Source organism: Gobius niger (assembly GCF_951799975.1).
Source record: "Gobius niger genome assembly, chromosome: 14".
Classification (NCBI taxonomy): Eukaryota; Metazoa; Chordata; class Actinopteri; order Gobiiformes; family Gobiidae; genus Gobius; species Gobius niger.
In genome coordinates, this window is record NC_136865.1 from 19,892,437 (window position 1) to 19,906,084 (window position 13,648).

General features: G+C 39.4%; 2 protein-coding genes across 5 annotated transcripts in view; one reads left to right on the forward strand and one right to left on the reverse strand.

Moving 5' to 3' along the window:
• The first annotated feature begins 116 nt into the window (after positions 1-116).
• On the forward strand, positions 117-2,001 carry LOC306974046 (protein C1orf43 homolog). Its single transcript, XM_079571159.1, has 7 exons — positions 117-443; positions 526-627; positions 699-807; positions 939-992; positions 1,071-1,237; positions 1,311-1,369; positions 1,514-2,001. The coding sequence occupies exons 1-7, from the start codon at positions 384-386 to the stop codon at positions 1,719-1,721; spliced, it is 759 nt and encodes a 252-aa protein (XP_079427285.1). The 5' UTR covers positions 117-383; the 3' UTR covers positions 1,722-2,001.
• A 909-nt stretch (positions 2,002-2,910) lies between these two features.
• Positions 2,911-13,648, reverse strand: part of tuft1b (tuftelin 1b) — a 35,153-nt gene continuing 24,415 nt past the window's right edge. For 2 of the 4 annotated variants that reach the window (XM_079571008.1, XM_079571007.1), the window contains 9 exons: positions 13,113-13,199; positions 11,361-11,426; positions 10,394-10,480; positions 8,411-8,521; positions 6,658-6,881; positions 5,725-5,830; positions 5,044-5,127; positions 4,868-4,962; positions 2,912-3,995 (listed from right to left, as the gene is read on the reverse strand). In XM_079571008.1, the coding sequence (XP_079427134.1) occupies positions 3,923-3,995; positions 4,868-4,962; positions 5,044-5,127; positions 5,725-5,830; positions 6,658-6,881; positions 8,411-8,521; positions 10,394-10,480; positions 11,361-11,426; positions 13,113-13,199 (933 nt within the window). In that variant the 3' untranslated portion in view covers positions 2,912-3,922. Of the gene's footprint in view, positions 3,996-4,867; positions 4,963-5,043; positions 5,128-5,724; positions 5,831-6,657; positions 6,882-8,410; positions 8,522-10,393; positions 10,481-11,360; positions 11,427-13,112; positions 13,200-13,648 lie in introns of all 4 variants that reach the window. The other 2 variants (XM_079571010.1, XM_079571009.1) reach the window with 2 other exon arrangements.

Genomic DNA, 13,648 nt, shown 5'->3' on the forward strand with positions numbered 1-13,648 from the left:
GTTGTCGAATATATACTGTTTTATTGTTGTTAATGTGAAGATGCACAAAAATGTTGCGCCATTTTTACCTGGATATTACGGTAGTTGTTCTGGTCACGTGACACTGTTGTCAGCGGCGCTAACTGTTAGCCGCAAGCTAAATTGCGTATTTGCTTTCTTTATGCTTGCGAGCCATGTCCCAATGTAGTATCTCCGTTATTCGAGTTTTATTATGGAAACCCTTAACCAAATTTATTGGGCACACGACTAACGTACAGGAAGCTAATTGTTGATTATAAAAAGGTTGTGAAAGTGCAGCCGTAGCCACAATGCAAGTGTAAACAATTGATAGATTCATAGCTTGATTGTCTGCCTAGGTACATTTTACACCAGGCGGCAGCAGCATGGCAGAGTCTCCTTTATCTGGCGTGAATGTTGTACTGGTTATGACTTATGGGAGCTTGGTAAGTCAGTTTTAATTTTTGACCATAGCATCATTCTCCCTTCATGTTTCCCACGTTAATAACACTTGAACTCTGTATGCAGGTGTTTGTATTGTTGTTCATCTTCGTCAAAAGACAAATTATGCGTTTTGCCGTGAGATCCCGCCGCGGACCACATGCACCAATAGGACACAATGCACCAAAGGTTAGTGGTCTCTATTTTGTTGATAAACGTACAGTTATTTATGCAATTTTTGACATTAATTTGCTCTCCAGGGTTTGAAGGAGGACATAGACTCCGGGCTGTCCAAGGTTCAGGAGATCAGGTTTGAACCAAGGCTTCTTGCTGAAGAAGATGACAGACTGAAACACGAGTCACAACTCAGTGAGTAAAAATGTGGTATAGTCATGATGTTCCTAATTTAGATGCATTCTTTTATGTTTAATACAACATCATAGCAATAATGATAGTCAAAACAATAGACAATTTCTGACATGTTTTTACGTGTGTCAAAGGTTGCTACAACTACCTGTACAGAATGAAAGCTTTGGATGCTATTCGAGATTCAGGTGAGGTCTTGGCATGAGGGGAGATATTTATGTTACAGTATTTTTTATTTAATATAATACTGTTGTTGTGGCCATTAGGGGTTCCTCTCCAAGAGATATGCCGGACCCCCAGCGCGTTCACTGGCCGCCACTTCAGGAGCTGGTTGCTGGAGCTTCGAAACTCTCACTCTCTGATCAAAAGCAGTCGCAGCGCTCTAATAGACAAACTTCTGGAAGGTTACGACAATGCTCGACATGGCACAGGAGTGAGTACAGAGAGCTAATGAAAAAATAGTATAGTTTATGCCAGTATATTCATTTTAAATGTTTTGTTATCAGGTGTTTGGAGAAGCTGAGTTTCTTGATTACCAGCAAGCACTAAATGAACTTGTTGATGTGTAAGTGCCATACAAAATATGTCTTTTTGCTTTTCTGCGTCTGCATGTTTTAGTCTCACATCAACTATTATACACTTAAGATGTAAATAGATATTTTCTGTGTGATACAAATGAGCTGAACTAAACTGAACTTTATGTTTCCAGTGTGAAGGCCTATTCCAGTAGCACTAGCCTGGACCAGCACCACCAGTCGGCAGCCAAGGACTTGACTGGATCTCCTGTTCGCTCCACACCTTCCACCATCCAAGTCACATACCTGCCCTCCACCGGCCAGCGCAGCAAGAGGCCCAAACATTTCCTGGAGCTCAAAAGCTTCAAAGATAATTACAACACACTGGAAAGCACTCTGTAAGACCCCACTGCAAAACCCAAAGTCCAGAACATTGGCCACTCATTCATTTTGAAGCTGTGTTCGGTGCCTATCTCAAGATATTCAACATCCAGACTAATGTTTGAAGACAGCGGTGATTGTAGTTCATATGGTGTTGGGTAGGAAATGAGCATTGCCATATATTGTTTTCACATAATTCCAGTGAATGGTCCAAATGTAAAAATGACATGAAAATGGTGTGTTTTGTAAATACAGAAATATATTTATATGATCTGCCGTAATTTAAGTTATTTTTGTGTGCGCTGACTTTATTTATTGTGTGTTTTTGACATATAAAAAATAACTTTCAGTATGTCTTGTGTATCTTTTGTATTTATTTCCTCCACTAGATGGCAGTACTAAGACACCGCCAAGATACAACACTCTTATGGGTGCTCCAATACTGGTTAGACTTCACATCTCACCACAACACAGCTCTCAAACTGTCACCAAGTATCACCTCATAAAATAGTTGACCTTCAAAGTACCACCAAGCCTATTTCAGGATCATAGCAGGGGCTTAAAAACCCTGGGCAAATCTTTGTCTAAACTGTGAGGAAACCATGTCCAAACTTGAAATGCACGAAACGTATCCATTTATTTTAACAAAGTCTAAAAGCATCGCACTATAATTGTTTCCACCTAATACCTGTTTTAATGAATGCCCAAATGTGAAAATGACCCCGTGTATCACCTGAAGAGGACCCAGTGCTAGATGGCAAAAAGTTCAGATTTCCCTGTTTTGACATTTTTTGTGATGTTTCATAGCTAGCATCCCTGTTGAAAATGGGTACACACTATGACAGAATAATGAAGCAAATTTACTGCTCAACCATACTGTACCACTGAGCAAGTCTCAGTTCATTCCTTAGAGTATGGAATTGTCCCTCTTACTATGTCTGCACTTTATTTCAAACAATTGCCACTTAAAACTAAACTTAATACATAGATACATAGATACATAAATGCATCATCCTCTGTTTAGAAATGAAGGGGAAAAATCATGGAAACTTGCCTATGTATTTTATTGAGCTTTATTGAATATGTTAGTTTTAAATACATAATTTACATAATAGAAGAAGGCGATATCCACAGCTATCACAGTTTCTGAAAACTATCATCCAGGGTGTTACTCATAGGGAAAGAGACAAAAAGGAAAAAAAAGAAGGAAAAACAATGATGTCACAATGTCACAAATAAACATATGATACCACACAAACACACACAAGCAATGGAGTAATTCATGTTTAAGTCATCTCTGAATCACTAAAAATATAGACAAAAATAGTATTGGGAAGACAACTGTATAACTTGGCAAGAATTTGACCTTTGAACTTTAGGTCGAATAGGCAGGAACATAAACGATACATGAAAAAAAAAAGGAAAAACAAAAACATTTAAATTAAATATTATGTTACCATATTAAAATGAGAGAAATGTGTATCTTGAGTCTTTGACCTATTGAAAACGGCTTATTATACTGTATGTATTCCTACACAAGTCCTAAATTACAAAACTCAAACACAGAGAAGTAAATCCCCCCTAAAGTACATGCCTGTTTCTAGTCGTCCACAAAAATAAACTCTTTTCATTGCACAGTATCTTTTGTTGCTTCCATTTTTGGATTCTCCGTGCCGTCGAACCCAACTCTTCTTCAGTTTTTGAAAAGTGGTGAAACAGTCTCGAAAGTAAATCTGAGGTATCAACAAACATGTCACCAGAGGCCTGTTGTTATTTTAGCTACATTTGGTAACACTTTAGATCACAGCCCGTGAGTTAAAGGTACAGGGAACAAGAATTAGTAATTACACATGTAAGTACAGGTAACTACACATTAAAGTGCAAGGGGTAATAAAGTGTAATGTAACGCTATGGCCTGTAACTACAAGAAACAAGAGGGAACAAAGAAAAGTAAAGTGTAATGAGGTGGAACATGAGAAAATAACTGCATAACTAATGTGTAATTACATGTCACTCAGCACGGCTGTAACCTAAAGTGAGACGCTAAGTACACCTTTGTTACACTTTTTACACCTTTATTAGATCTTGTACCTGTACCTGCATGTGTAATTACTTTCTTATTACCTGTACCTACACACGGAACTTGCATGCTGTAATCAACATTTGTATTCAAGAGGAAGTATAGATACATATTTACAAGGGGCTCGATCTACAGATCACGCTCATGACTTGATCTCGATGACTTTGATGAAGGGAAGGGCCTTGTTGCCTTGGTTTGAGGGTGTAAGTGGTTTGCTGAAAAACAATAAGTACATACTATTAGAAGAAAAAAATATAAAACAGTAAGTAAAACTAAAAACTAAGTAACTCATGCCCCTAGCGGCCATAAGCGCCACTGCAGGTGTCATAGCATGTTGCGTTTCTTTTACTCATTAATTGTCCGTGAGAGTAAATACTACGCTGACAGAAAAGACAAAGGGAGACAGGGATATTGTACATCCATTTACACAATGGAGATATTTTTTTCACTCAAACTTGGCTGTAAATACTGTTTAAGTGGCGCTAGCCCGCAGTTAGCTTTTCCCATTAGCATGTTAGCTTCTTCTTCGGGATTCCATTAGTGTGTATTGGGGCCTCCGACCCGTAGGCAGCAAAGATGCAATTGTGGTTTTCTGGCCAGAGACACCGAGGGGAGATGAAAGACCCCCCAATCATCCCATCAACACTTGTATTATTATAGGGACTACGAAAAGGATTTATTATGGTAAACAACTTACTTAGTACTTCTTTAAGACACAGAAAATATCACTTTTCGAGCATAAACCCGGGGATTTTTCTGACAAGTATTTCAAAAGCCTATAGATCTGCCATTTGTGTCTTAAACTCAAAATACAGTTCGGAGTGTGTATATTAAATGCATCCAGGAGCATTACCGTATTACAAGAGGATACAAATATAATGTGGGTTAACATATTTCATATATACTGTATTAAGACCCTATTGGTGACAGGATATGTTGACGTCTGCAAAGGCTATTGTTTTGCCTAAATAAATCTAGTCTTTTCCATTCGTTAATTGCAACCACTCAAGTTGCAATTTAAGCTCAATCGCAATTAATTGTGTGGCCCAAGAATCAATTTTTTGTCTCCATTTATTTGTTGTTTTACCTGTAAACCACCTCTGGCTTTTTCTCATTTGTGGTCAGTGGAGGAGGGTCTTGTCCTTCCATCAGATACTCCATATGGTCATGCATCTCTCGGTTCTGCCGTCAAGAAATTCACGTTAGTAAAAATCAAAACCTTCTAGTTCAAATTTCTAAACTTTATAGTGTAATTTGTCTAACCTCCGCCTCCAGAAAAGCCACTTTCTCCTCCAGATCACGGATGAATCGATCTCGTTCTTGCAGGACTGTCCGAGAGTTCTGCAGCTGAAGGAACATAAAGCACATACATTAGGCGATTAAGGTAAGTAGTAGAGTGGCTAAAGGCTGCTCTGAACTAATGGCAGTAGAACTTTACAATATAATGGGATAAGTAGATGTAAAAGCAGCAATCTGAAATATTTATTAGCTTGTGTAAAAGTAGATTTTTGCTGAATGCTCTGCAGTGATTCTCAAGACTGATGAACAAATTTACATCTATTTTTTGCTTCAGTTTTGCATGTGGCAGAATGGCCCTCAAGCATTGTTTTGTTGCACGATGACAGATAGGAAAGGTTTGCGTCATCTTGCTTACCTTTCTTTTATATAATTGTGTTTAACAACTCAACTGAAATGGGTAGTCTAACCTTTTATGCACTTTAATAACTAGCTACAACGCACACTGCACTCTGGAAGATTCATCATAGATTTTATTACGTCACGCATTTACACTTGGCAATGTTCTCTCACATCAATCACTCTTGACGCGTCCGCCTCCTCCACCAAAACCTAATTTCCCTAGTAATGTCTTCCAGTGAGTTTATGGGAAGCACCATTTGTATCGCGTGCGTGTGTGAGCGCTTGCGTGCGCGAGTAGGAAAATACCTGCTCGATCATGTGGCGCACTTTCCTCTGCTGACTTTTCAGCATGTCATCAAGGTGATGGATCTTCTCCTTTAAAGTGGCCACTTCCTTCTCCAGTTCAGCACACCTGCAAACACATGACGTCATGTTTCCGCGGCGATATGAGGACAACCCGACAGGTGACTATAATTATAAGGCGAGAAACAGTGTAGAATGCTATTTTCATTTGTTGTAAGCCGGCGTTTCTTTTGAGGACCTCATAAGCAGGGAGCTACTTATATTTAGAAGAGACTTATGGAACTATTTTGTGGAGCTGACCATGGAGAGGTACGGCCAGGTTGATATTTCAAGAGAATTAAATAAAATGACTTGGTTTCCTCTTTATAGTTCACAATATTTACCTAAATGTTTGAGTGTTTCCTTTACCAGGTTTTGTAGAAATAAAGTCTTTCACAAGTGATTTGGAAAAAGCAGGAGAGCTACAAGTAACTTCTGAGCTGCATGGGCACACTCTCCTCTGTATACTAAAATATCAGGAGAAAAATGTAATAAAAACATATGTTTTAGACCGAAGTATATCATAATTTTGTTGACACATCTCTGTATATGAAAAAGCCATAATTGCTTTATGTCAAATTTATGTCAAGTCTGGGATATTTTGCAAATCAATCTAGAAATAAGAGGCATTGAGTAAGAGACCAAGCTTAAAGTAAATGGTAGAACTTTAAATTATGATGTCGTATATAATGGCTCGTTATTTAAAGGTAGAATTTTAAACACTGTGATCTATAAAGACAAGTAAAGATGTCTATAATAGTAAGGTAGAGCAGCTGGCTTTCAAATGAGAATACAACAAAATCTGAAAATATACATGCATTACTAAAACTTGCCAAGACTTGAACTTTTTATTCCCTTTCATACGCGCCAACCCTTTTGAAGTGCCACGGCTCTCACCTCTTCTTGTTCTCATGGCCGCCCTCCTTCTTGGCTTTTAGCTGCACGAGTTCCTCCTCCCCGGCAGCCATCTTGTCTTTGAGGATACCGCTCTCCAACTGGATATTCCCCAGCAGCCTTTGTAGCTCCTCCACCCGCTGACCCCTCTCTTCAGACCTGTCCTCTACCTTTTGGAGCCGCTCCGACTGTTCGCTCAGACGCGCCCGATACTTTTCATTCTCGGCCTGGAAAAAAAAAAAAAAGGGAAAACGCTGATGTAATGCGGATTGTTGATGCCATTGTCCCGTTAGTTTTGCTTTGAGTGCCTTTAGTTACATAATCTGCTGGATCAATGAAAAGTATGTTGCTTCCATTAGAGGAATCGGGCTGGGTGCACGCTCACAGTCCACATGCCTGGAGCTCAGATTTGATAAGTTGATGAAGTTGCAGTTTATATAAAAAAGCTTTCTAAACTTGTCTTTCTGGTAGAGGGACTTCAAAGAGAAGAGGAATGTCTAGATTATGCCAAGATAAAAGTGTGGAATATTGGCGTTTAACTCAATAAGTGTCATCATCATGTAAGTAATGCACAATAAGTGACTCACAGCGATTTCACTGTATAAAAATAACACTGGTCCGTTTCTGCGTACTATTAACTTGCAATTTCTGGGAGAAAGAAACAGACCAGCCATTATACAGGAGGCTGATAAACCAAGTTGCTCAGTGCTAGGGCTGAAACCAGTCTGGTATCGAAAAAAGAAGTTTAGGCTACTGGTATAGAAAAAATAAAGAATCCGAAAAGTTTCGATGCTGTAGTTCTTAATTTAAAATAAAAATGAGAAACAAAAAGTGAAACACAAATTAGAAAAAAAATTGGGAAAAACAAGTGGAAAAATTGGGGGGAAAAAAGAGAAAAACTTGGGGGGAAACATAACATAAAAAAATAAATAAAAAAGAAACAAATTGAAAGTTTGGGAAAAGTTTAGCTGGAAAAAATGGGAAAGAAATATGGAAATTTTTGGGGAAATACATGATTTTTTTTTTTTTAAAGGGGGAAAAATAAGAAAAAGTGAAAGTGTTTTTTCTGGCCTTTTGTAGTTAAAGGGGCTAGACACAAGTTGGCCATTTTATACTCACTACTGCCACCTCAGGTCACACGTGTAACTGCACCTTCTATATTAAACTTGTGCATGACGGCAATTCGGAGGCGAAGTAACAACTTTTTGAGTGACAGAGCAAGATTTTAGAGGCAGTTGTGGTGAATAAGTCTGGGCTCATTCCACACATTAGGACATGGCCGGAACATGTAGGGGGATAAAAATGCTTAGTTTTAACATTTTTAAACTCTGTATAGTTCCTTCAAAGTACCGATATCGGAAAAAATTTAACAGTACCCAGCCCTAGTCAGTGCTGTCAATCACTGAAGAACAGGAGCGCCCTTTAGTAACTGGATGATCTGCTGAAACCTTCTTTCTCTGTACAGTCATTGTGGAAAAACCCGTATTATGCCCGTATTATCCCCGTATCTTGTCTAGAATCTCCTCTCAAAATTCTATGAGATCCTTTAGCCACAGCCGCATAGATAATGACTAGACTAGCTCGGGGACATGTCAAACTCTGCCAGTGTCCTGACATGACTTTTCAGATGAATGTGCGGTACTGTGGCGGCCCAAACAGCAGCGATCACAGAACTCCCAGGGCCCTGACAGTAATGACGATGTGAGAGTGTGGCTCTGAGTCATCGGTGTCATGTTTCCCCTCGCATTACACGGACCTGCAGCCGCTCCCTCTCCTCCTGGTGCCGTTTCTCCATCTCCTTCAGCTGAGAGTACAGTCGCTTCGTGGCTTCTCGGAGCCGCGTCGTCTCATCCTGATTATCCCCCACCTACAGAGGCAGACAGGAAGTGACACGCTCAATTAGGATTAATGGAACAAAAAGTAGCCTCGTCCGGGCCAAGAGCGAACGCACAAGAGGCATAGAGAGTGGCCAAACGCATTAAAGTTGGATAACAGGGCTGCAGCACAAATCAATACGTGTCTGCTGGTGTTAAAATGTTTGTTACGACCTAGCTTTGGTTCAAGGCCCTTCCAATTCAAATATCTGGACAGCAAGCAGCGCACAATTAAAAATGTACATATACTTCTTGTGTCTTACATTACTATTTTGAAATATCCGTATATTGTTTTACTTTTTCCTACTGACTATGTTATTCAAATGATATTATTTTTACTTGTAAGATTGTATCTTTGTTTCATCATACTGTGATCATCCCCGTGAATCAACATAGCATAGGCTAAGTCTCTAAATATTTCTAAATGGGCCTAACTACTATTATACAATGCTTTTTTTTTTGAAGATTTATCAATTGACACAGGTCCATAATGGGTAGAATAGGCAGAGCATTTCCAGTTTCAACCACATAAAAGAAGAATATGCAGTTATTGGCCAATACTCGGTGCTTCATTTGCTCCCCCGTTCCTCCTCCAACCTTTCAGTTTTTCAGGATAAAGGATCTGGGAACTATTTTGGAGGATCCGGCTAAGATTCGATGACATAATAGGTGTTTAATGCGCGTGTTTCAGCATTTGGCCTGTTCCCTGAGTCCATCACATCACATTAGTGGTTTCACTCTTCCTGAAACTACTCATTTACAAATTAAGCACTGCCCATACTGCAGGGAACAGCACAGACATAAAGGACAGCAATTCTTTGGACAATCATTCTCACGTTTATAGGGCTATTTATATTCACCAAAATCCCTGATAGGGGCTTGTTATTGAACACGGGTATAAGCAATGCCAAAAATAATTGCCTAATGTTTATTCAATCACCACATCCTCTTCGTTGTCCTATCAAAACATCTATCATATTTCTCATCTTATCCAAACATGCCCTCCACTTTGAACGGCGCTGCACAACTTGACACCCTGACGAATAGAGGGCATTGTAATTGTATCCTACAGAGGCCACACACCTCCTTTCCTTCTCATGTTGCTTCCCCGGAACAAAATGGCGTTGCATGGCGTGTTATGACCAGTCTGAAATAAATGAGTGGGAAGATGAGACAGAGCGGTGTGTGGGCTATTGTGTTAGCGGTAAATCGTATTAGCAAAGACGAAAGTGAGGCTTAGATGACGATTGTTGTCGGTTTGTTAATGCTCCGAAAGAAAAAGCCAAGGAACAGGAATGATGCAAGGCCACCCTGGTCAATGCTACTCGTCTTAAGAAAGGGAAACTATAGGGCTTCTTATGCTCTATTAAACACTGACCATCCTATTTTTGCTCAGTGTTACCAAAATAAAGCATTTAAAAGAGGACCTAATGTTCTGTCTACCTGTTGTTAAAAGAAAAAAAGCTGATGATGTCCCACTTTTTTCTTTTACAATAAATAAATCAATAATAAACCACAAACTACACATTTCCATGACATGAAATATTAATGTAACATGCCCAGGACTTGCACGCATATATTTTTTTTTACAAGCTCAAGACCAAGTATTTCCCAGATTTTTCTTTTTCTGGTTGGCATAGAATTCGGGGAGCAGCTGCGGTTAACTTTTGTGAGTGGAAAAAACAGCTGGAGGCTCTGACTTCTTTCCCTGATCAAAGTTCTGGTTGTCATCTAAACCTAAAAGAGTGGATTATGCTCATCTTCGGCTGCCCAGGGATTTCCCATGGATCATTTGTGAGAGCGGTGATCATGAAATAGTTTTGTATAAGTTTTGTATGAGAAAGCCGAATGGATAATTAGCTTACATTAACATCAGCTTCGATGACAGTGTTGCCGTTGGTGATTGTGGGCTGGATGTTCGCCACATGCACTCTGTAGCCATTGGTCGGATACTGAGGGAGGAGATAAGCGAAGAGAGAAGTTTTTTAATGCAAGGAATGTTTTGGCTTGAAGAGGAAATGAATTAAAAACACACCTATGTGTCGAGACGTGTAGGCTGGTCCATGTTATGCTGAAGGACTTTTAATATTATTTCTGCGTTTATGCTAAAATAAGCTTCTAGAGTCTATAGTTGTTATTCCACATTTCATAACCTGTCCTCGAAGAACACCAATGTTCTTTGCATTTCAGACTTTATTAGACCCTTGAAAGCACCCGCTCTCATCTGTTTTGGTTCTCAGAAATCATTTCTACTTTTCAGCAACAACTAATCTTTAATGCACGTGTTCAGTTCGCTTCTATAGGACTTAAAACAGTGAGGCGCATAGAGTAGATTAGAAGAAGCAGGAGTTTCTTTGGGCAAGTCTAGGCACACTTAGGATTGCTGATAAAGTATGCATAAAATATAGCTAAAAAAAAAGTACCATTATATAGTAATTATATAAGCCTCACTGGGATGACACAAAAATCCTTTTGCATTAGAAAACTATAATAGCCCAGCTATAAATGAGTAATGAATTAAGTATGAATGAATAGCAACAAATAAATAATTTATCTCATAGACACAGAATCATGATTGCGATTTACAATTTACATTGATTTAAATGAACTTATTTCTACAAATATACATTTTTTTTTTTTTTTTTTACAGTTAGTTAACTTTAAAAACTAACTTTTGGGAACACAGTTCACAGATAATGTTAATAGTATGATGTGCTGTGGTTGTCTTATCTCTCCTTGCTCTTAAGGAAGCCCAAATGTAATTATATCTTCTATTTTAAAAGGGATCGTCAGGTTTTTATAGCATATTTACATAGTCCTCTGTGGGCGTACCTTGTTGTTGTTGCTGTTCTGTCTGGCTGCCATCTGCTCCCTCAGCGTCTTCAGACAGTACCTCACCTGAACACAAACACATACCAGAGATGACAATAAGCACTTCATGATTACTGTTATTACTCTACATTGCCTGCATTCACGAGATATTGCATTATGTAAATGGGTAATACAGACAGTGGGAGAAAATTACCATTTCAGATGGTAAATAATTCTAGTGGGATATTAAAGCTTTTTCACTAATATAAGTTATAGGTCTGCGCTTCTTGAAATATAGTTCATTAAGCGTCAGGCTCCTCTGCATTTCTAGTCTTTGTGTGATCAGTGGTTCTCAAACTGGTGGTACTTGGGCTTCTTCAGGGCCATCTGTAATTTTAGGCATCATTTAGTCATAATTCTTCAAGTCATAATTACTTTAAAAAATATATATATTTTAGACCCAGTTTAGTCCTGTTTTGATCTTTATCTAGCCTGGTTGTTGTCAAATACTGTATTTTAGAAGATTATGGTTAAAAAGTTTTCCTATTTTAGACCTAGTTCAAGTGCTTCAGACCAAGTTCAGGTGTTGTTGGTGTGACAAGTTTGAGAACCACCGAGTTTAAGTATTTTATCAGTGTGTAAACCATAATAATTCACTTCCTGACCTAAAAAAAAGATGACACCTGATCTGGGGTTGGTCAGATCTAGGCTCTGCAACACTATGTGCCCAAAGAATGAGATCAGCCGACGACCTGACCATCCTGAATGACCAGGTTACTCCATCACTGGACTTCTCTAAGCATATTCCAAGATGCCAATGCCAGGATTCATGGGGCACACATTGTGGTTTAGGGAGCCCTCATTTTCACACAGAGTCCAAATGTTAACCCCATTAAGTATCTTTGGGATGTGCTGGAGAAGACTTTGCACAGTGGTCACACTCTCCCATCATCAATACAAGATCTTGGTGAAAAATGAATGCAACACTGGATCTTTTGACATTGCAGAAGCTTATTGAAACAATGCCACAGAGAATGTGTGCTGTAATCAAACCTAAAGGCGGTCCAACCAAATATTAAAGCAGTACTAAGTAACTAGTTTGACTACGAAAATCCTTTTCGTAGTCCCTCTGGGGGTAATACAAGCGTTAATGGGATGATTGGGGGGGTCTTTCATCTCCCTCTAGTGTCTCTGGCCAGAAAACCCCAATTGAAACTTCGCTGCACCGGGTCGGAGCCACAAATACAGTACACACTAAAAGAATCACGAAGAAGAAGCTAACAGGCTAACGGGCAAAGCTATCTGCAGCCTAGCGCCACTTTAGCAGTATTTACAGCCAAGTTTGAGTGAAAACAAATGATCTCCATTGTGTAATTGGGTTGTGGCACAATATACAATATCCCTCTCTCGCTTTGTCTTTCTTTTATTTACTCTCAAGGACAATTGAATAAATAAACGCGACATGCTACGACACCTGCAGTGGCGCTTATAATCTCTAGGGGCATGAGCTACTTAGTACTGCTTTAAAGCGTGTGACCATTTTTGGTTAGTGTATGTCGCTTACTGTATTCCTTTGAAATGATTGTGAATGACATGACTGAAAACAAGCTCTTACCCCCCGCTGAGGCAGTGGCAAGAGCATATTTCCAGATCAGACTAAAAGCCAACCACAGCCACTCACTCTTACAGTTGATGTCACTGTACAGCGGCTGGCGTAGCTAGTGCCTGGATGCTCCCTGCTGATTCATCGTCTGGACATGCTTTCGCACTCACCTCCTGGATCTGCGAGACCTCGTCGTTCAGCATCCTCAGACTGCGCTGGTGACTCTCGGCTGCGTCTGGTCGGGACTCGAGGTAGACCTGAGTCACACAATGTCAGAGAGCGATGAGTGAAGTGAGAGCGAGTGAGGCAATGCATGAGATTTAAACATAGGGTGTGTGCCTACAAGTAGAGTAAGACATGTTAAGTCAAAATTATTAGGTGTCACTGCTGGCAGAAAGCTTGCATTTGCTCTTATTTGTTTTGCTTGTTGGTTGATAAGATTTTTCCGATTAAGACATGGTTAAAATCTGCACCCTCTCATTATGTTTCTTTGTAATTATGGTGCAAGTGAATTCAATGAATGACATAACAGCAAGAGAGTGGATGTCATGGGTAGGAGAGGAGGAACTCAGATTTATGGAACAGCATTTAAAAAAGTCATAAAAGTGGAAGAAGCTGAACTATTAAAAGAAGAAAAGGATCATTCTAGACTAAAACGTTAGTAAAAGCAAGTCAAGTCCGGACTCAAGTTTTCGATTTCTTTTCA

Excerpts from the sequence above, each read along its gene's own strand:
- LOC306974046 (XM_079571159.1), top strand. The coding sequence starts at position 384 with ATGGCAGAGTCTCCTTTATCTGGCGTGAATGTTGTACTGGTTATGACT. Across the intron at positions 808-938 it reads GAAACACGAGTCACAACTCA|GTTGCTACAACTACCTGTAC; the intron begins GTGAGTAAAAAT and ends CGTGTGTCAAAG. Across the intron at positions 1,370-1,513 it reads CTAAATGAACTTGTTGATGT|TGTGAAGGCCTATTCCAGTA; the intron begins GTAAGTGCCATA and ends TTATGTTTCCAG.